At 41.6% G+C, this 22199-nt stretch overlaps 1 protein-coding gene and 1 pseudogene across 3 annotated transcripts in view; one reads left to right on the top strand and one right to left on the bottom strand.

Annotated features, from left to right (window-relative positions):
• AGPAT5 (1-acylglycerol-3-phosphate O-acyltransferase 5) overlaps positions 1–22199 on the top strand; it is a 60780-nt gene that overhangs the window by 26984 nt on the left and 11597 nt on the right. The window contains exons 4-6 of one of the 2 annotated variants that reach the window (XM_081221228.1): positions 123–212; positions 10916–11006; positions 21619–21780. In XM_081221228.1, the coding sequence (XP_081077354.1) occupies positions 123–212; positions 10916–11006; positions 21619–21780 (343 nt within the window). The remainder of the gene's footprint in view (positions 1–122; positions 213–10915; positions 11007–21618; positions 21781–22199) is intronic. The other variant, XM_081221229.1, reaches the window with a different exon arrangement.
• Positions 5874–8401, bottom strand: LOC308608106 (protein SEC13 homolog; annotated as a pseudogene). Its single transcript has 3 exons — positions 8348–8401; positions 8200–8262; positions 5874–7326 (listed from the first exon to the last, which is right to left on the bottom strand). The product of its transcript is annotated as a protein SEC13 homolog (transcript).

The raw sequence follows: 22199 nt of genomic DNA, 5'->3' as shown, positions 1-22199 counted from the left end.
ATTTTATTCTTCACTTTTTGGGAATAAAGTTAACCCTTTTGATGACTGGCCATTGGATATTTTAATAGTAAATACTTTTTTCCCCTCTTTTTTTTTCTTTTTTTTCTTTTTTTATGTGGCAGCATGGAGGGATCTATGTAAAGAGAAGTGCCAAATTCAATGAAAAGGAAATGAGAAAAAAGCTGCAGAGCTACATCAATGCAGGAACTCCAGTAAGATTACGCTCATTTTCATTATTTTTCTTATCAACTCTCATTTTTTAATTTAAACATTAAATTAGCATTTAAGAATTGTTTTGAAACTATAGTAGCCCGTGTGTAATAAATAATTCAGAGTTTTCGAGGCAACAAAAACCCTCTATAGGTAAGCAGTTATTTTTGGCCACCAGAAAGATTGCGGCAGGGGATTCAATCCTTTGCTGGTAGCTGTCAGTATTGACCTTAAAGAGGAATGACAAGAACATTCGCTGTCTTCAGTCTATAAATAGAAAACAGAACTGCGCTCCTAACCTTACGCTTCAGCCACTTCAGAGCTCCTCTAACTCCGCTTCTTCAGTCACATGGAGTTTTAGAACAGCTGTTTTCTGTCAGTATAAATTTGGATTTCTTGTATCTGTTGAGTTATTTGAAAAGTCAGGAGAAGTATGAATATCTACAAATGAAGAATCATTGAGTGTAAATGTTATTTATAAAACCTTGCTCCCCCCGGAAGAAATCTCAATGTTCTCTTTGAAGAATGCTGATCGCTGCCCTGTGGCTTTTCCCTGGCCCTCTCCGAGGACAGAGCAACATGATTCCAGTGACTGCCTGAGCTTTATTCCCCAGCGCATGGCATGGTTTTCTGTCCTGGTGCTCAGAAACGTAGCTCACGGTTACCAGTTCTTTTCTTCTTTCTTTTCTCATCCCCTCTCCCCTCCTCCTCCCCGCCCAGTTGCCCCCTCTTTCCACCGTCCGCTTCTTCTCTTCCTGCTCATGGTGCCTTCTTGCCTTGTGTGCTTGGTGATCTTTGTCTGCTCTTGATTGTATCTGGAAAATTATTTGCAGAAATCAGCTTAAGAGTAAGATGAAAGCGCCTTCCCCCGGAGAACAGTGGCATTTGTTTTAGCTGGGCCCCTTGAGGCTCCTCTCGTCTGGGCCCACCCAAACCAAGTGCTGAGCTTGAGGCTAACTGGACCACCCAGGCGACGCAACCAAGGTGGCAAGTCCACGTGAGGCCTGGATTGCCTGCTTTACTTTTATACCAGGAATGAAGCCTTTGGTGCTCCCTCCACTTCTGGTTCACTCTCACTGTTTCCAGCAGAAGGTCTGTGGCCTTCCATTTCGATTCCCCTCACCTTTCGAATCTCTTAGAACGAACGTTCTTTTCTAGGCTTACTTCTGCTTTACTGTGTTTGCTTTAATTTTGGTCTTACCATCTTGTCAGCTCTTGGATACTGTTAAGATGATGTTATATCCAGCTTTTTAAGTTGTTTTCAGTAGGAAAGTCAGTTCAAATAACCTAATCTTGGGCTACCGGAGAACTTTTCTGTTTTTCAAGGGCAAGAGTCTAGTGTTTCGATGTTCATGCAGTGGTGCTGAATGGCAGGCTTGTGAGGCAGTGCTGTGAGCCACTGTCACTTTAGGTCACTATAGGTCTGAGGCCGGTTTCTTAGAATCTGGATGAATCTTCTTTTTTTTTTTTTTTTTTTTTTTTGCGGTACACGGGCCTCTCACTGTCGTGGTCTCTCCCGTTGCGGAGCACAGGCTCCGGACGCGCAGGCTCAGCGGCCATGGCTCACGGGCCCAGCCGCTCCACGGCACGTGGGATCCTCCCGGACCGGGGCACGAACCCGCGTCCCCTGCATCGGCAGGCGGACTCTCAACCACTGCGCCACCAGGGAAGCCCTTCATTTTTTAATATTAAAGGCTATGAAACAGATACATAATCTCAGACTCTTCATTATACTCTTTTGTTTCTGAAAGTTAATCACATAATTGACAGGGTGGAATATATTTATCAAGTCAACTTCCATATGGCTTAATTTTCCTCACAGAAATCTATGGTTAATCATTAAATCAGCTCTTATTATTCACTACTAGTATTATTTGAGAGACTGCAGAATTTTGTTTCCAAAAATATCTCTGAACTATAAATTACTAAGAAATACATCATCTCAGTAAATATTGCTGGGACAATATTTTTATAAGGTACTTATCAGTTGGGGGTGCAAATGAAACATTTATGATAAAAATGACTACTTCATCTATAGAAGTCACTTAGCATTGGAGCCATGTAGTTTACAGCACAAATATGGAATCTTGTGCTTTGTTCTTCCCAAATTTAACTCAAGTTCCTTTTCAAATGTGAGGCCAACCTAGTGCATAAGAGTATTGGCTTTGAAATCAGATTTGAGTTTAAATTCCAGATCTGCCATTTAAACTTTGTTACTTTGTACATCACTTAACTTCTCTAAACTTTAGTTTCCTTATATGTTAAATTTGTTAATAATTACTTTATTTGGTAGATAGGATTAAATAACATGTTTGAAAATTATGCTTATTGTATTTTCCTATTGCTGCTGTAACAAAGTACCACAAACTTACCAGCTTAAAATAACACAAATATTGGATATAACAGCAAAAGCACAGGTAACAAAAACAAAGGTAAACAAATGGGACTACATCAAACTAAAAAATTTCTGCACAGCAAAGGAAATAATCAACAAAATGAAAAAGCAGCCTACGGAATGGGAGAGAATACTTACAAACCACATATCCTATCCAATAAGGTGTTAATTTCCAAAATATTTGAGGAACTCATGCAACTCACTAGCAAAAAAACAAATAACTCAATTGAAAATGGGCAAGGGACTTGAAGAGACATTTCTCCAAAGAAGACATACAAATAGCCAACAGGTGCATGAAAGGTGCTCAGCATCACTTATCATCAGGAAAATGCCAGTCACAACCACGGTGAGATATCACCTCACACCTGTTAGGATGGCTATTATGAAAAAGTCAGAAGATGAAAGTGTAAGGATATAGAAAAGTTAGCCAATGTTGGTGGGAATATAAGAATTCCATAGTGGTACAGCCATTACGGAAAACAGAATGGAGGTACCTCAAAAGATTAAAAAAAGAACTACCGTATGATCGACCAATTCCACTCCTGGGTATATATCCAAAAAAATAAAATTACTATCTTGAGACATCTGCATTCCCATGTTCATTCACAGCAGCCAAGATATGGAAACAACCTAAGTGTACATTGACAGATGAATAGATAAAGAAAATGTGGTGTACACAGACGCACACACACAAAATGGAATTTTTTCAGCCTTAAAAAAGAAGGAAATCCTGTTCTTTGCAACAACATGGATGAACCTCAAGGGCATTATGCTAAGTGAAATACGCTTGACACAGAAAGACAAACACTGCATGGTCTCACTTACATGTGGAATCTAAAAAAGCTGAACTCATAGAACCAGAGGGTCGAATGGTAGTTCCCAGGGCTGGGAGTTGGGGGAAATGGGGAGATTCAGTTACAAGATGAATAAATTCTGGAGATGTAATGTACAGTATGGTGACTATACTTAATAATAACATATTACGTACTTGAAATTTGCTGAAAGAGTAGATTTTAAGTGTTCCTACCATAAAAAAATACGGTAACTATGTGGTGTACATGTATAGTAAGGCGTCGTGTTGTTCACCTTAAATATATACAATTTTTATTTGTCAATCATACCTCAATAAAGCCAAAAAAATAATAACACTAATTTATTATCTAAATCATTCTGGAGGCCAGCAGTTCAAAATGGGTCTCACTGGACTAAAATCAGGGTGTCAGTGCACTGAGGTCCTTAGGGAGATTCTGAGGGAGAATCCATTTCCTTGCCTTTTCCAGTTTCTGGAGGTTGCCTGCCCTCCTAGCTCATGACTTCTTTCTGTCTGCAAAGCCAGCAGTGGCCGGTCTGTCTCCTTCGTGCTGGCCGTGTCTGTGGTTCTGACTCTTCTGCCTCCCTCTTTCCTGTCCTTGTGATCACGTGATCGCATTGCCCCCCCACCCCGGCATTCTACCATCAGCCCTTACCCTGAGGTCCAGTGGCTGGTAGTCTTAAATCCCCCTTTGCCGTAACCTGCCCTATTCACAGGTTCTGAGCCTTAGGAGCTGGACATTTGGGGGAGGGGCCGTTATTCTGCCTGCCACGTCCGTGTGCATCTGTGTGATTTTATCACTGTTTTCTGATCATACATAGGGCACTTGCATAATTAAATAATACACTCTTTGAGGAAAGAGATAGATACTTTGTGTCCTCCACATTTTTGTATTCTTTCCTCTGTAAATGTGCAATGGAATTTTTAATGGGTTGAATGTTTCTGATTATAAATGTAGAAAACTTTGTAAAGAAGCTATGCTGTGCTAGATTGGTTTAATTTGAGAGACAGAAGGCAGAGAGGAACCATCTTATTTATATTCTGTGCATCTCAGTATGAAATAGCTTTTTTTTTATTATTTTTTTTTTTTTGCTGTACGCGGGCCTCTCACTGCTGTGGCCTCTCCCGTTGCGGAGCACAGGCTCTGGACACACAGGCTCAGCGGCCATGGCTCGCGGGCCCAGCCGCTGCGCGGCACGTGGGATCCTCCGGGATAGGGGCACGAACCCGCGTCCCCTGCATCGGCAGGCGGACTCTCAACCACTGCGCCACCAGGGAAGCCCTGAAATAGCTTTTTATTTAAAAAGAAAGCAAGTAATTAAACGATGTCTAGCTAATCAAAACTTACTACATTCTGAGATATTATTTCTGTATAAATGCGCCTGCTTTGGAACTCTTTAGTAAACTAGTAGAATTTTTAAAAACGAGAGGGGAAGGAAAGAGTATGTTTTAAGAGCCTGCCACACAGGGCTTGATATTTTCACATATTTCCTTTAATCCTCACAGCAACCCTGAGTCTTCATTTGGGAGTGAGAAACGGAGGTTCACTTAAAAAGTAAATTAACTTTTCCAAAGCATGGGGAAAAGGCTGTTTTTAGTAGAAAATCATCAGTTCAATAGTTGGTTACAATTTGAATATATTTTAAACTCTTAAATAGCTCTTTTCTTTTCGAATAGACTGTTAATGTGAAGTAACCTGCTAATTTTCCGTTAGGGGCCAAAGTACGTGTGTTTAAAGTGGTATATCACATCTTGAATATAGATTTTTCTTACGTGGAAGGTCATCACTAAAGAAGAACAGACTCTCTGGTTCCTTCTAAATGAAAATTTAGCAGATATAGAAGAGTTATATGGGGCTTCTCTGGTGGCGCAGTGGTTGAGAGCCCGCCTGCTGATGCAGGGGACACGGGTTCGTGCCCTGGTCCGGGAGGATCCCACATGCCGCGGAGTGGCTGGGCCCGTGAGCCATGGCCGCTGAGCCTGTGCGTCCGGAGCCTGTGCTCCGCAACGAGAGAGGCCACAGCGGTGAGAGGCCCGCGTACCAAAAAAAAAAAAAAAAAGAGAGAGTTATATGAACAGTAGCAAAAATCTTGTACATGATTTGATTGGTTTGGGACAGTGGGTCAGTGTTCTCCTGTCCTCATTGCTTCCCTGTCCTTGAGCAGGGGTTTCACTTACACTTTCCTTAATTGAGAAGCGGGTCCAGAAATGTCAGACCCTGTGGCCGTCCTTCTCTTGCCCTGGTGCGTCCACTTCCCCTGCTGCCACCGTCTCTGTTTCCAGGAGAGCTACAGAAGGGAGCAGCCTTTTGGTCAGCAGTGTGAAAGCCGTAGCAAGGAAGTCATCAGACGAGAACACCTCTGTCGTGCTGGGCTCTCCTTCCTGAGAGAAGCAGAACTGCTTTGTCTCATGGCCTTTGGAGGTAGTTATCAAGAAGGCAGCACACAAAGCGGGCGGCAGGGAAGGCAGGGCCCCTCGGTCAGGGTGATGAGCTACTCATGTCACGTTGTTCTTCTTCCCACCAGATGCACCATCGCAGATGTCTAAGCAGATCTGTTTTCACTGTAACAGCAAATTGCGACGTTATTTTGCACCAGGCACTGGACTGAGTAGATTATAGGATTTACCACCTTTTCTGTTTTGTGTGTTTTTTTTAAGCAGCAATATGAGTTTAATTACTCTGGAAACAATCACCCCCCAAATGATGCCTGAACCTAAAAGGTACATAAAAATGACCAAAAATATCTTAAAATAATAGAGCTGAAGGTTAATTGTCATTTTTCCCTCAGAGCAAGTGTGTGTTCAGCTGGACAGTGAATTACAAACTATGTCAAACCACGTTAAGGCAGATGATAAATCTGGTTGCGTTTGTTACGACTCCCGGGAAAGTGACCCTGTGGGAGCGGGGTGTTCTTCCTCCCAGCTGTGTGGTCGGTCGGCCCAGGAAGGGGCAGCCCTGGAGGCAGCAGGTGGCGACCAGGCCCTGCCTGTCTGGCCACTGCTCGTCCTGCTGACCCTCTGTGACTGAAGTGGACACAGCACCCTGGCCCTGTTGACATCCCTGATGCACACCCACCGCCCGTCGACCGACCCCTTCCACAGGGTCACGCTGTTTTCTCCCCCTGAGGCGGCCAGGATGTTGGCTGCGATGGGCCGGCTCCCATGCCATACAACACCACTGAACTTGTGCAGAGTTTGGGGGCCCACGCACTGCCCGAGGCACCATCACAGGCCCAGACGAACACTGGACCATCCTGGGAGCAGCTGGCAGTGGTGCTGGTGGGCAGGCCGACGGAGGGGGCCCAGGCCACGTTTCAGACCCAGTCACTGTGCGCTTCCGACTTCTGCTCTTCCTCCCACTGGCCGTCCTCCTCCTCCTCCGTCCACAGTGTGATGAGGTTGTCACAGCCACAGCGAATGCAAACTTCTTGATGTAGTTGGGCTCCTGCCCAGATGGCTGGTCTATGAGGCTTCCAGGGCCGACAGCAGGGGCCCAGCTGACGGCATTGCAGCCAAGAGTGTGAGCACTGTTGGTCTTCTTCACTTCCCACTGGCCCGACCTGGTGTAAGTCAGCAGAGAAATGGCCCCATCCGAGCTCCCACAGGCTAGGATCCGGCCGTAGTCACGGGGGGCCCAGCACACAGAGTTCACTGAGGAGTCGTGTCCTGTGTGCTCATGCGTCTTCTCCCAGGTGCCATTTTCCTCTTTCCAGATAATGACTTTCCGGCTGTAGGAGCAGGATGCCAGGACATTGCCATGCATGGGGTGGGCCCAGGCCACTTGCCACACAGGACCCTCATGACCCCTGAGGTCAGCGATGAGGATCTGCCCTCCGCTGAGCACGTCGAAGATCTTGACGGACCTGTTCTCTGATGAGCAGGTTGCCCGGCGGGTGCCGCAGTGGTGCACCTGGCATCACGCTGCAGAGGGAGGGCTGCTCGGGAAGCCTGCAGGAATCACGTCCTCATGGGGAATATCCGCGGTGGTCATTACTGACGCCGTGGTCACGGCAGCTCCGGGCCTTGGACATGGCAGGTCCCGGCGGCGCGTCGATCTATCACCTTCTGTCGGGGTAATATCCCAGTGGGGCGTAGGTGCCACTGTCACTGCATTTCATAGATGAGGAAACTTAAGGTGCAGCGAGGAGGAGGAGGTCGTCCAGGGTCTCGGGGCCTGTAAGGGGGGAGTCCGGGCTTGGAGTCAGTTATTCATACTGCTCTGTGCTTCCTCTAGGGACAGTCTCTGTAAATACAACTTCCTATAGAAGACCACCTACTGTGTGGCGTAATGGCCACAAAATAACTTTATTTATTGTTTAGCCAGTGACCTTAATAATTTAATAATAACTCATTGTGTGACTGTCATATTTTACTTTTTTAATGTAACTTTTATTCTGTGTAATGATTAGTTTCTTCTCAAGTTTGGAACCCATTCACTGATTTGTGGAAGATAGTAATGGGCTTTGGCCTGTTTATTTGTTTATTGAGATGTAATTCACATACTGTGAAATTCACCATCCTAAAGCATATAATTCAATGGTTTTCCATGTATTTGCCAAGCTGTGCCACCATCACCGTTAAGTAATTCCAGAACATCTTCATCACCCCCAAAAGGAGCCCCGTACCTCTCAGCAGTCACTCCCTGCTTGCCCCTCTTCCCATCCTGCGCCTAGAAAATCTGTACGATTTGTGTGGTCTAATTTTGTTTCATGCCATTCTTCCACTTCCACATGGAGTTACATTGGCTTTCTCTTAGTCCTGCGATGGCCCAGCTCTTCCCCACCTGAGAGTCTGCACACAGCGCGTCTTCTATCTGGTGGCTCCCTCTCCCTTTTTCACTGAAGTACTGTTGGTGAGGTGTGATTGACGTGCAGTAGGCTGCAGACGGTGACTGGGTAGAATTTGATGAGTTTTGGTGTCTGTATACAAACCGTTGCCACAATCAAGGTACTGCACACGTCCACCGGCCCCACAAGTGTCCTCATGCCTCTATGTGCCTGTTCCGTCTCAAGGCAGTCACTGAGCTGCTTTCTGTCACTGTGGATTAGTTTGTACTTTGGAGAATTTTATATAAATGGAATCACACAGTTTGTACTCTTTGTTTGGGAGTGAGTTTGGCTTCTTGCACTTAGCATAATCATTTGGAGATCCCTCCGGTCATTGTATGTATCAATAGCTTGTTTCTTTTTACTGCTGCCGAGCAGCCTTGAATAGCACTGGTGAGGGTGGGCGTCCTTGCCTTGCTCCTTGTCTGCTGGGGAAAGCACCTGTTCTTTTATCATTCTTTAGGCCTTAGACCCATCATCCATTCTAGTTTCCCTCATGGCATTTTCTTTCATATCACCTTGTTCTTTTTCTTCGTAGTCACATAGTGTGTAATTATATATTTTTCTTTGTTTAGTGTACTTTTTTCTCACTTGTCTCCAAAGACCATATTGTTTTGTTACTCTGTATATAGCACCTGGCACATAATAGGTGTACAAAAAATATTTCTTGAATGAACCCTGCATGAATAGTTCTTTCTTACTTTCTTGCTAGCCGTCAGTGTTTTTTAAGTAAAACATCTGAGAGACAGAAAATAATACCACATGATTTATTAACCATTCCAATCATGAATTGTTTTATTTATAAATGATTGAGTGAAAAGCTAATAACCTTCAGTAATTGCTTTCATGGCTTTGAATACAAACTTTACTAATTTAACATGTTTTCTCATGAGAAGGAATTTGTGGTTTTGGGAACTAATTTTAGTATTTTTCTTCTGGTTTTTCCTTCTGGCTCCTGGAACATAATAAGGAATTCTTAATTTAAAAAAATTTTTTACCCAGTTTTCTACATTTTTTGACCATTCTGAAAGGATAACCGAACACAATCTATTAATTTCTAAGTTAGGCAAAGATAGTAGCTTCTAAAAATTATATATATGGATGGATAAAAAGCTTCTGCATTTGCATGGAAGCTGAAAATGCAAAATTGCAGAGCCACCATTATACCAGCTTTTCAGATGAAACTTTGGAAGAGAATGATCATATGTTTATCTAATGAAAAAATTCAGATTTTCACGTAGGTTCATTTAGATCTATGTGAAAATCATAGATCATTCAGATAAAAGAATACTTCTGTGCTGGACATCTAGGTAGATGGTCTTACCTGGGATCTGGTAAGGATGGATAAAATGAGCATACTTTTCTCTCATGAGCTCCTTAAGTTTAAACTAATTGATTACTTAGTAAACATCCAGCTTGATTTATAACTTCATTTATAATTGCATTGTTTTAATTTATGAGGCCACTTGTAAATTGAGTCATTTAAAATGCATTAAGGGAGTCTTATAAAATAAGAATACTGTATGAACCTTTTGAAATACGAACATCTATTACCTTTTATATTGTGGAAATTTATATAGTTATGTATATAACTATATATCTCATCCCTCAAATGAGATGTACTTAGGGACCCTGATGTCTAAATTTACACGTTTTCTTTTTATTTATTTATTTATTTATTTTATTGATTTTGGCTGCTCTGGGTCTCCGTTGCCACGTGTGGGTTTTTCTCTAGTTGCGGCGAGCAGGGGCTACTCTTCGTTGCGGTGCGCAAGCTTCTCATCGCGGTGGCTTCTCTTGTTGCAGAGCACGGGCTCTAGGCGCATGGTCTTCAGTAGTTGTGGTGCACAGTCTCAGTAGTTGCGGCTCGTGGGCTTTAGAGCGCAGGCTCAGTAGTTGTTGCTTGTGGCTCTAGAGCGCAGGTTCAGTAGTTGTGGTGCATGGGCTTAGTTGCTCTGCAGCATGTGGGATCTTCCCGGACCAAGGCTTGAACCCATGTCCCGTGCTTTGGCAGGTGGATTCTTTTTTTTTTTTTTTTTTTTTTTGCGGTACGCGGGCCTCTCACTGTTGTGGCCTCTCCCATTGCGGAGCACAGGCTCCGGACGCACAGGCTCAGCGGCCATGGCTCATGGGCCTAGCCGCTCCGCGGCATGTAGGATCTTCCCAGACTGGGGCATGAACCCGTGTCCCCTGCATCGGCAGGCGGACTCTCAACCACTGCGCCACCAGGGAAGCCTCAGCAGGCGGATTCTTAACCACTGCACCACCAAGGAAGCCCTAAAATGTACACCTTTTCAAAAGTCATTTTGCAGAATCTTAGGGGGATAAAAACCTCTTTCATTGATGAATTGAGGCTTTGTGTGAGTCATTTATGGCCAGTTTTTAAATTAGTGAATATTTGCATGTAATTAGAAATGTTGGATTCTTAATGACTGACCTACAGATGAATGTAGGACTGTATTTCACATCTAGTCTATGTTATATTAAGACTTAATTGAATTTGTGCATTTTGGTGGTTCTGCTTGAAATGAAGGTCATAGGTAATGGAATAGACATTTTTTTTCCCCACCATGGGAAATACTCTTAGGATTAATAGGGTTAGCATTGATAAGTTAACAGCAACAATAAAGACACTCACATAAAACAAACCAAATTTTCTTTATGGCTTCACAGATGTATCTTGTGATTTTTCCAGAGGGAACAAGGTATAATCCAGAGCTAACAAAAGTCATTTCAGCTAGTCAAACATTTGCTGCTCAAGAAGGTAAGTAAAAAATGACCTATATTTGAACATAAAAGTTTTAAAGATAATGACCTTTTAAATTTTTGTTCCTAGAGAAGATATTTATATTTTACAACAGATGAAATGAATGAATGTTTCTATTCCTTGAATGAATATCTGTATTATTTCTTAGGAAATGAAGTTTCTTCTCATTAATTCATATGTATGTTATTACATATGTCTGAGAGATTAAATTCAAGGGCTTCCTACAGTACATATTTTGGTACCGTGGATTCAGGCAAAATCTATCTGGGCACATGATTATCTAGATGGAACCTTTTTCTGCAGTATGGGTTCTGTGCGATGGACAGAGTTTCTGTTTTGTGGGTTGACAGACCTAGATTGGAATCCAGATTCTGACATTTATTAGCAGGATGGTTGCAAGCTGCCTGGTGTTACAGAGCATCAGTTTGCTCATCTCGTAAAAAAAGATCTGTGGATTCTGCATCCATGGATTCAATCAACCACAGATGGAAAATATTTAAAATAAATTTTTTTCAGGAAGTTCCAAAAATCAAAACTTGAAATTGCCATGCTGGCAACTATTTACATCGCATTTACATAGCACTTACAACTATTTACATAGCATTTGTGTTGTCTCAGTTATTATAAGAAATCTAGAGTTGATTTAAAACATACAGGAGGATATGTGTGGGTTATATGCAAATACTAGGCCATTTTCTATAAGGGACTTGAGCATCTGTGGATTTTGGTATCCAAGGGGTGGAGTTGGGATTGGGGTAGTCTTAGAAGCAATCCCCTGTGGATACCAAGGGGTGTGCCTAAGTCTGTGTAAGAATTAAAGTAGAAGCTATGGGAAGTTCCTATTGGAGACTATTGCACACAGTTAGTTCACAGTTCTTAAAAGCTATTGATGTCCCCAATAATGAGAATGCTCTTAACTTCATATTTTAGAAAATTGGGTAACTGATACACCAATAAGCTACACAATTTAACCAAATTGGCTGTGTTCTCAAAGGTGTCTCTACAGATTGACCGTGTATTAGCATGTGATCTGCCCGCTTTGAGCAGCAGTGCTACCTGAGCAGACGCCTTGTTGCAGCGCCCTGCCGGGCCTCCGAGGTTATGAGAGCCTGCTGCAAGGGTGGTGCTGTTCTGTGTCTGCTCTGACCCACATGGTAGTGATCATTCAAAATGTGGCTGGTGCATCAGAGGAAATGCATGTTTAATTCTAGCTGGTTTGAGTCAACTCATCATGATCTGAGACGGAATTCTCCCCCTAGACTTCCATCTGGCTAGGCTCCACCTTCCTCCTACCCTTCTGGTGCTTCCCGCCTGGTCTCCTTTCTAGCCTCCTCTTCTGCTTTATTCTTTCCTGTTTCATGTTATTTCTGGTGTCTGACTTGGGTCTTTTTCATTTATTTCACTTTCTGTGTTTTTCATGGTGGCCTTCATCTAAATCCAGAGCTGTTGCCACCATTTATTTCACTGCTGATGACTCACAAAAAGCTTTCTCCCATCCGCACCTCTCTGCCTGACTCAAGACCTGTATTCACAGTTGCCCAGCAGAGAGCTTCACCTGACTGACTCAAAGGCATGTCCCAAACTTGGTGTGTCAAATACAGTACTTACCTTTCCACTCATACGCTGTATCAGTTGGGCCTCTCTCTTCAAGGTTCCTTCAGCTTTTCTTTACAGAATATACAAGTATCCCTCTTGAACTAGTATTTAGTCTTAGATGAACGTTACCACTAGCTTTGGGCTGCATTCCCAAGCATATATTGATTCATATAACCTTAGACAGGTTACTTTATTTCTTTTGGTCTGTTTCCTTATCTGTAAGTCAGGAATCATAATATCTCCTTCATAGGGCTTTTGTGAGATTCAGTGACATAATGTTTATAGAAAGCCTGGTATGTAATATATATTTACTAAGTCATTACTGCTAACTTAGAAGTGGAGGAGAGGTACCACCACAGGTAAATCTATTAATAATGGCAAAAATTGATAGCCGATCCTGAGGGATAAAACAGAAGGGCTAATAAAATTGGACGTAAGAACTCAAATCATTACCATTTGGAGCTATTATGTAAAAGGCAAGCAAGGCTTATGTCTTGTAACCACATTCCTTTAAGAAATATTTATTACAAAGCAGATATGAGTCCTTATCCAATAGAGGATAGATAAGAACACACGTATATGATGTACAAAGAGATAAGATGTGAGAAGTACAGATAACGCTCCGTGGGAGTTGAAGGAAAAGAGAACTAGTGATGCGCAGGGTGTCTGGATGACTGCCAAGAGGAGGTGACGTCGGAAATGTCGAATTAGGGCCGACACGTGTGGGGAAGGGAGGGAATTCTAGGTATAAGAAATAACAATAGCAAAGACGTGGAGTTACGAGCAAAGAGTTTGATGTCTTCAAGCAAAAGATGAGTGAAGGAGAGCTGTGTGAGTTCAGTGCGTCAAGTTGGCATGAGTATCGGTCACGGAAGGCAGCGAATTTTAGGCTTAGTGGTTTGGACGTCACTGCAGGGTTGAATGGAAGTCATTGAACAGTATTCTTTTTAATTAGTTCATTATGTTTTATTTAAGAAGTCAGTCTTAATTCCATTTTTCTAATAGCATGTTCTATAACTGAGCCCACAAGATACTTTGGGGAAAAAAAGGGTTTCATGTCCAAACAGGTTTAGAAAATGTTGCATTTTATATCCTTTCCTTAGGGAGTTATAGTTCACATTCGTGTATTAGTCTCAGAAAAGTACTATTGTAAAAATGTCTTATTTTGTTTAAGGAACCGTTTTCTAGATTTGTATAAGAAAACAATGATGTAAAATGGTTACACAAAATTTGGGGTTTTCATGAAGTAAATTTTTATGGTTTCAGAAAATTGCGGCTCTCCTGAATTATTCCTTCTCTAATTCTAGATTGCTGAGCCCTGAATTTAACGAAATATATATTTTACTCTTTGAAGCTTAAAATAGTTTATAGATGAATTAGTTTGAGACTCTTCATAAAAACTTGAGTTATGAAAGCCATAAACTATATAAATTTTCAGTTACACTTGTGTGTCACCTCTTATATCCACTTTAATTCTGTTTAGGAATTACAATTTTATGTTAGATGAGATGAAAGGGAAACAATAAACTTAATTTTGGGGAATCTTTTTCCTGTTACTTTTCACGTGTCTTGTAAAATCTCATGCATTTTGTTGTCATTAAATAATCAACTACATCTTGGAACACGTGTTTTCAATGAGTTGCACAGAGAGCTGAACTCTGGAGAGGCTGACCTAGAGTGCTTTAAGTCCTCACAGGCTGTGCTGATTTCATGTTTGATTTCTAACATGTAACACATTCTGCTGAGGTGGTACAACTAGGCGTAATGTCTTCTAGGAGTTTATAACTTAATAGGAGAGATAAAACATGACTGTGTTTGTTATCTATTGAGGTGTAACATATTATTCCATACCTTAATGGCATAAAATGACAAACGTTTATTATCTCACGGTCTCTGCGGGTCAGATGTGTTTGTTCAGCTGGTGGCTTCGTGCTCAGGGTCGGTCTGAGACTGCACTCAAGGTGTCCGCCGGGGCGTGGTCCCATCCTGGCTCCCCTGGGTGCGCTCATCACACGGCTGTCAACAGGCCTCGGGTCCTCTGTGGCTGTTGGCTGCAGAGTCCTCTTCTTGACACTTGAGCCTCTTCACAGAGCTCCTCACAGCAGGACAGCTTGCTGCCCTCCAGCGATGGATCAGGGAGGGGCGGGGACGGGACGAGGGAGAGGTAGTGACAGTGACAGTGCATAGGGGAGGGTGAGCGCGAGACAAGCACGGTCCTCTCAGAACCTAACCTCAGAAGCGACACCCCGTCGCTTTTGCCATATTCCCTTCGTGGAAACAGTTCACTGGGTCCAGCCCACACCCCAGGGGAGACTGTACAGGGGTGTGACTACAAAGAGGGCCGTGCTAGAGGCTGCCGACCTCAGTGGTGCTCAAGTAAGAGTTTTGCGTAAATAGTGGCATCGCGCTGGACTGTGATGAGACACGGGTGAGCAGAGTGCGCTTGAGGTTAACTCAGTTCCAGATGCGGGGTCGGTGAGGCTTCCTGGGAGAGGAAGCCCTGGGCGGCTGTAAAGAGCGTCGCTGGAAGAGGCGTTGGTCGTGGGGAGGCTGCCTTCCAGTAGGAAAGGGTGGCGGGAGCCCAGGAGCGCCGAGAGCTGTCTGCTGTCCCAAAGCACAGTCAGTGTGTGGGGCGTGGGGCGGAGTGAGAGCCTGGGGGGTTCCCGCTACTGGCAGGAAGGCCTGAGCGCGGCTGCGCAGGGGCAGTTGAGGTCTTCACAGTAGTGATCAGATGTCCAGAAACTAGTACGTTGTTTGCAACACCTTCGCCTCTTGCAACCCTTTTATAATGTGTGCTGGACTAATTCATTAAATATATTAAGCAAGTCAGAATTAGCCCTGGACATTTTATTGTATCTTGTCACTGGTCAGATCACTAGTTATTGTTGAGGTATAATAAGTTTACATGATGGAATGAGTATAATCCCGGATTATTGTCTGTGTGGAGAATAACAGAGAATTATTGTGTGTTTTGGCTTTGAAGGACTAATGATTTCTTTTGTACAATTTACGTGTGTGTATGTGTGTGTGTGTGTATTCCTATTTAAATATTGGTGTACTTTTTCCAGTTGGGTAAGACAAATGGTTATTTGCACATAGATTTATTTACTGTGTTATGTTTACGCAGATTTGTCGTTTCAGTCCAGGTTTTAGGGCCTGTGTTAGTCGCCTCAGGCTGCCGTAACGAGCCACCACAGACTGAGTGGCTTAAACAGCAGACATTTATTTTCTCCCAGTTCTGGAGGCTGGACGTCCAAGGTCAAGGTGCCAGCAGGGTTGGTCTCTCTTGAGGCCTCTCTTCCTGGCTTGTAGGCGGCCACCTTCTTGCTGTGTCCTCACATGACCTGTCCTCTGTGGGCTCGCTCACAGAGTGAGGTCTCGGGCACCTCTTCCTCTTTTTATAAGGACATCAGTCCTGTTGGACTAGAGCCCCAGCTTTATAACCTTCTTTAACCTGAATTACCTCCCTAAAGACCCTTTGGGGTTAGAACTTCAAAATGAATTAGTGGGTCAGGGGCAGGGTGGGGACAGGGAGAGACACTTCAGTCCATAACAGGGCCTTAAATTATTTTTCTGTATGTAATTACATTTAATACTAATATTTCTTAATTTATCATTTTAAAAACAATGTAAGATGACTATCTTATATGAATACATTATATAAATACTATTACCCTATAAATTTAATAGCTTATATATAGCTACTAAAAGTTACTTATTTTTAAAAATCCACACTAATTTTGTAAAGCTAAAACAAGTACTTTTTTTTTTTTTTGCGGTACGCGGGCCTCTCACTGTTGTGGCCTCTCCCGTTGCGGAGCACAGGCTCCGGACGCGCAGGCTTAGCGGCCATGGCTCACGGGCCCAGCCGCTCCGCGGTATGTGGGATCCTCCCGGACCGGGGCACGAACCCGTGTCCCCTGCATCGGCAGGCGGACTCTCAACCACTGTGCCACCAGGGAAGCTCTAAAACGAGTACTTTTAAGTAATTCTTAAAATAGCGTAATAATGATATATACTATAGTACTAATAGTACCCTAGTCACCAATAACTGACCATTATTGGTCTGTCATTTTTCTATGAGTTGTAGATCTTTCTCAAAGTTACCAAAAGGGGCAAAAAAATGAATAATTTGTCTCATGGATATAATTTTTAACTGCTAAGTATTCTTTCTTTAAATTCGATAACTGGGAAAACTTGCTATCTATTAGAAATATATTTTCTTGTAACTGTAAAGGTAATTATTTCCCACCACACATAAAGGAAATTGATTTCTGAACAGTATAGGTAGAAAAAGTGTTTCCTGTTTTCTTTCCTCTTAGGTCACAAGTAAATGACATTGCTTGAAAATAAAAACAAATGAACTTGTTTTTCCAGCTGTTAAGCTAATTTTTCTTCAGGAAAATTGAAACTTAGTAGGACTTGTCTGTGATATGTTTTGCTTCAAAACATTATTAATTTTGCTCCTAAAGTATACCTTGATGTGAATCTGACTTGATAAACAAATAGAAAAACAAACCAAAACGAACCTTTTTAATTTAGATTTTTAAAATTTGACACTTGTTTACATGTTTAAGTCATTATACCATATACCACTGATGGTGGTGATGGCTGGTTTAAGAGGGAGGAGTGGTGGGTGTGGGTGTGTCTGTTTGTCTGTCTTATAAACCCTAAATATTTCAAGCCCCTGAATAACACTATTTCCTAGAAGTATATGTTGCTTCAAAGAAATATTAGCCACAAAATATGTTCATTTATTATTAGAGTTGTTATTTAAGGTATGTCTGTGTTAGAGCGTCATGAATTCTTAATATTGTCCACTTCAAAGGTTGTCAGATTAATGATCTCTAAATTCCATTCTTACTTGAAACTAAACGTTAGTCATTCCTTTAAAAAAGACTTACTCATATTTCCAAATAAATTAGTCAAGATTTTGTTTAACTACAACCTCTCCAGGACAAAAATTAAGATTTTGAGAAGTCTGAAATATCGGTAGAATCTTCAAGAAACTACTAAGCAAGGTATATATTGAAGGCTGCTCAATTTTGGGAATTGAGCAATTGCCTCAATTCCCTACATTTAGGGAAAAGAGAATTGTTTTTTCAGAAATGCTAACATAGAGCTTGTCATTTCAGAAAACTATGGTAAAGCATTTAGTAAGGAACGCTTCAACATAATATGTAAATATAATAGAATTATATGGCATAATAGTATTATAGAAATGTAAATAAAGTAGTATAAATATAAGAGTACTATACAGTATAATAGTATTAAATAAATATAAAGAAAATAACATGGCAGGTAAAAATGATCTTTTTGTGTTTCTAAATTGTTTATTTTGTTAAGTAACCAATTAGATTATTTTAATTTAAATCCAACAGCCTATCACACAGTGACCTCTCCCTCTTCTGACTTCCCGAGGAAGTTCATTTTCAGCCCGCTGTTGAGCAGTTATTGCCGTTTTGTGTCATCACGCGTCTGTTAATGTTTGCAGCGATTTGTAGATTGCTCTTGTTCCTAGAAAGGCCACAAAGTAAATCTCTTGGATCTCAGTTACTATTGAGTCAGAGATCATAGATGGTTTGGGATATACAAACAGAAAAGAATTATATTGGAAAACCACACTCGAACCTTATATTCCCAGTCTAGAATGTTTTGTTCTTGTATGCTAGTCATTTCTGAAAAAGAACAGGAATGGGAGTGCAGGGTCAGGAGGCACTTTTCAGTCTTAACTCCTTACTGGCTCTGGACATGTGCTCCACAGACCTTCCACATCCTGCCTCTCTTCCTTCATTCATCCGCTAGGCTTTCCGCCACTTTCTACCCTACTAGCCTCCATCCTGGCCTTGCTCCAACGTGCTGTTTTTCCTGAAGCCTTTACCACCAGTAAGTTATGAGTGAGTGACAGTATCTTTAAGTGTGAGTAATATTTTTATATTCTGAGGATATTTTTAATCTCTTTTAAGACATCCTACCATGTACTATAGCTATTTATTTTATTGTCTCATTAACCTCTAACCTACATGTTTATAGTTTCAGAGTAGTATCTTGTTAATAATTACTGAATAAGAAAGTACTGAACAAGACATTATGAAGTCTTGTGAGCTGTGTGACTTTGAGCAAATGATTTTATCTCTCTGAACCTTGGTTACTTAATGTGTGGGAGTAAAGTGAGATGACAATATGTATGTGTGTGTGCATGTATATATATATTATATATATATAAAATGTAGAATCTCCTGCATGGATCATTAAAGATTTTCTGTCCAATGAGTATCATTTATTTATGTTTCCAGTATATAATACTAACAACAAAATTTCAGTTATACCAAGCATCATTATAATGGCCCTCAGGGAGAAGCTTGGTCAAAAGGTAAGGTAAAAAAAAAAAAAAAAAAGGTAAGGTAGAGTATCGTTATACCAACCAGAAGTGCAGGAGATCTGGAGATGGAAACAAGGCACAGCAGATACTAAGACAGACTAGATATTGACCAGAAAGAATTAATTTAATGAGCTACCATTTTCCTGTTTAGGGCTCAGGTGTTTTCTGTTCCATAGAGGCAGAGGCAGTTCTCAGTATGATGGGCTCAAGCTCGAGCAGTTAATTATAAATGCCTGTTATTTGGCTCTCTCCGTATTGAAATTCTAATTGGTCTCTATAGTGTTATTGTGAAATTGGTTTTATTTTTTATTTTTTATTTATTTATTTATTTATTTTTGGCCACGTTGGGTCTTCGTTGCTATGCGCGGATTTTCTCTAGCTGCGGCGAGCGGGGCCTACTCTTCGTTGCGGCGCGCAGGCTTCTCACTGCGGTGGCTTCTCTTGCTGCGGAGCACGGGCTCTAGGCGTGTGGGCTTCAGTAGTTGTGGCACGCGGGCTCAGTAGTTGTGGCTCACATGCTTTAGGGCGCAGGCTCAGTAGTTGTGGCGCACGGGCTTAGTTGTTCCTTGGCATGTGGGATTTTCCCGGACCAGGGCTGGAACCCGTGTCCCCTGCATTGGCAGGCTGATTCTTAACCACTGCGCCACCAGGGAAGTCCCTGTGAAATTGGTTTTATAATAATGACCCAAGGTTTGCAGATAGTGGAGCGGCCCCTAGAACATTCCTCAGTGAGAAGACTTTGCCTTCACTTTGTCTACATACTAGTGATAGTTATTTCTTATTCATCTGCCACAAAGTTGCTTTTTCCAAACCTTCACTATAACTCATTTTTGGGGAAGTATTACTTTTCTGTCTTCTTATCTTCTTACTGACTTAACTTAGATTCTAATAATTGTTCTTACTGGATACCACAGAGTGATTCTGTAGAGCTATGCACGTAATAAAACTGGGCGAGTTCCAATAGCAAAGAAGGAAGTATTAACTAATTTAATTGACAAACCAGTGTTTCCCAGCCTGGTATACTATTCAGATTTTTGTTATAAGTTTGTGAATAAATTAAACTGTTTCTGCCCTAGGGACTCAAGTCAGACATGTGGTTGTGGGAATCTTTGTCTTTCCCACACCACTCTGCATTTTAAAAATTCTTCTGCAGGAAGATCCCAACATACTATAGCTGTTCTTTCTTATGCAGCTAATTTTCCCTGGAGAGAAGCCGTAGAAAATCCAAATCGAGTTTTTTTCTAGTCTATTTTCATGTCACTTCTTCGGAGAGCTACACTTTTCTGTTAAATTGTCAATAAATATTCTAATCCAGGAAAAGGGGGACAGTAGGAAGTAGGAAGGGGAAAGGAACACATTCTTAGCATGAGCAGGCACACCAGTGAATGTGTGGTTCATTATTCTATGTAAATCGCAATATTTTCTCACTTAAGCTTTTGAAAGTATACGTGTGGTATATAACTGATTCCGTTTGCTGTACCCCTGAAACTGACACAACATTGTGAATCAACTATACTCCAGTAAAAATTTTAAAACCTAAAAGTATATGTGTGTGTATGTATATAAATAATATACCCAAGAGAATTGAAATTGTATGTTCATACCAGGACTTGTTCATGTGCAGCATTCATATGCAATTTATATGAATGTTCATAGCCGCATTGTTCATAACAGCCAGAGGGTGAAAACAACCCACATGTCTGTCAGCTAGTCAATGGATTTACAAAGTGTGGCATATCCATACAATGGAACATTATTCAGCCATAAAAAGTAATTAAGTACTGATGTATGTGCCAGTCACAAACGTCCACATGCTGTGATTTCATTTACGTGAAATGTTCATAAACGGGAAATCCATCGAGACTGAAAGTAGATTTGTGGTAGTGGGGTTGGGGGTGTGCCGTGGGTGAAAGGTGTCTGCAGTGGTGAAGTGGTCTGGGATTCGATAGTGGTGAGGCTTTGAATAAACTAAAAACCATTGAATTGTATACTTTACAATGGTGAATTTTATGGTATGTGAATTAGAGTTCAGATTTTTTTAAAAGTTTACAGAGGAACTAGATTCTTTGGTTCCCCTAAAAGTATCAGGCCAGTGTTTCATGTTACATAGACCACATCAGCTCTTAGTTCACATATTGTGCACAGTGGGGGGTCATTTAGGTAATCCCACCGCATCTCTATTTGAGCAGAAATAGAACTGAAAGAATCAGGGACTTGGAGTCAGGAATTAGGGAATTGTTCCTGAATCTTGAGGGACCATGGGCAAGGTGCTACCACCTTCATTCTGTTGCCAGAAATGAGGATCACATGTTTACTCTTGTCAGAGTTTTCCAGATCAAAGGGTTTCTGAGAGGCCATAAGCTTCTTGAGGGCAGGTTTTCCAACAGCTTCCCACCGGGTCTTATACATGTAGATGTTTAATAAATGTGTAGTAAATGAATGTTGATTTAAATTGAGAAAGTCATGTGAGAGTGCTGTCTAAACTTTCTTAATGTCCTACAGGTATGAGATGTAACCAAAAGTATATACTGGTCTATTAGTGGAAACTTAAAAACATTTGAGATGTTATCTTCTACTTCCAAGGTGTTTTGGAACTAATTTATGGCCACACTGAATCAACTTCTTTTCTAGGCCTTCCAGTATTAAAACATGTGCTGACTCCAAGAATAAAGGCAACTCATGTTGCCTTTGATTCTATGAAGAATTACTTAGATGCGATTTATGATGTTACAGTGGCTTTCGAGGGGACTGTGGATGATAAAGGGCAGCGGAAGGGAGCGCCGTCCATGGCTGGTAAGTGGTTTTGAGTGAGTCATATGTGTTTACCCAGGTAGAGTTTATGTTTTAAAAAAGGTAGGTGTATTCTACTATACTACATTGATATGGTTTCCAAGTATATGTACTTGTCTTTCTCGCATATTTTTTACTAATCTGTAACAGTGGACATTTCATTAGTCCTGCTAAGTTTGGTACTTCTTGGCTGTCCTGTGAGTCCTTGAACTTGCCCAGTATCGTGAACTCAGCCTCTTTCCTCCCAAGGTTTACACAAAGAAATGGAAAAGTTACATAAATCTAAGGAAGGAGTCAGGCAGGAGAGTGCTAACCCAGCAACACTGAGGTGTGCACTGATGCTCAGTGTCCATCTTTGTATGTGTTTTTCATATAATATTGGTGAAATCTAGTATCACTGACAGTTATGTGACTTTTTCAGC

The sequence above is a fragment of the Mesoplodon bidens genome (genome assembly GCF_964165515.1).
Source record: "Mesoplodon bidens genome assembly, chromosome: 20".
NCBI classification, from domain to species: Eukaryota; Metazoa; Chordata; class Mammalia; order Artiodactyla; family Ziphiidae; genus Mesoplodon; species Mesoplodon bidens.
The sequence above is the reverse complement of the archived record's forward strand: the minus strand, read 5'-3'. Positions and strand labels throughout refer to the sequence as shown.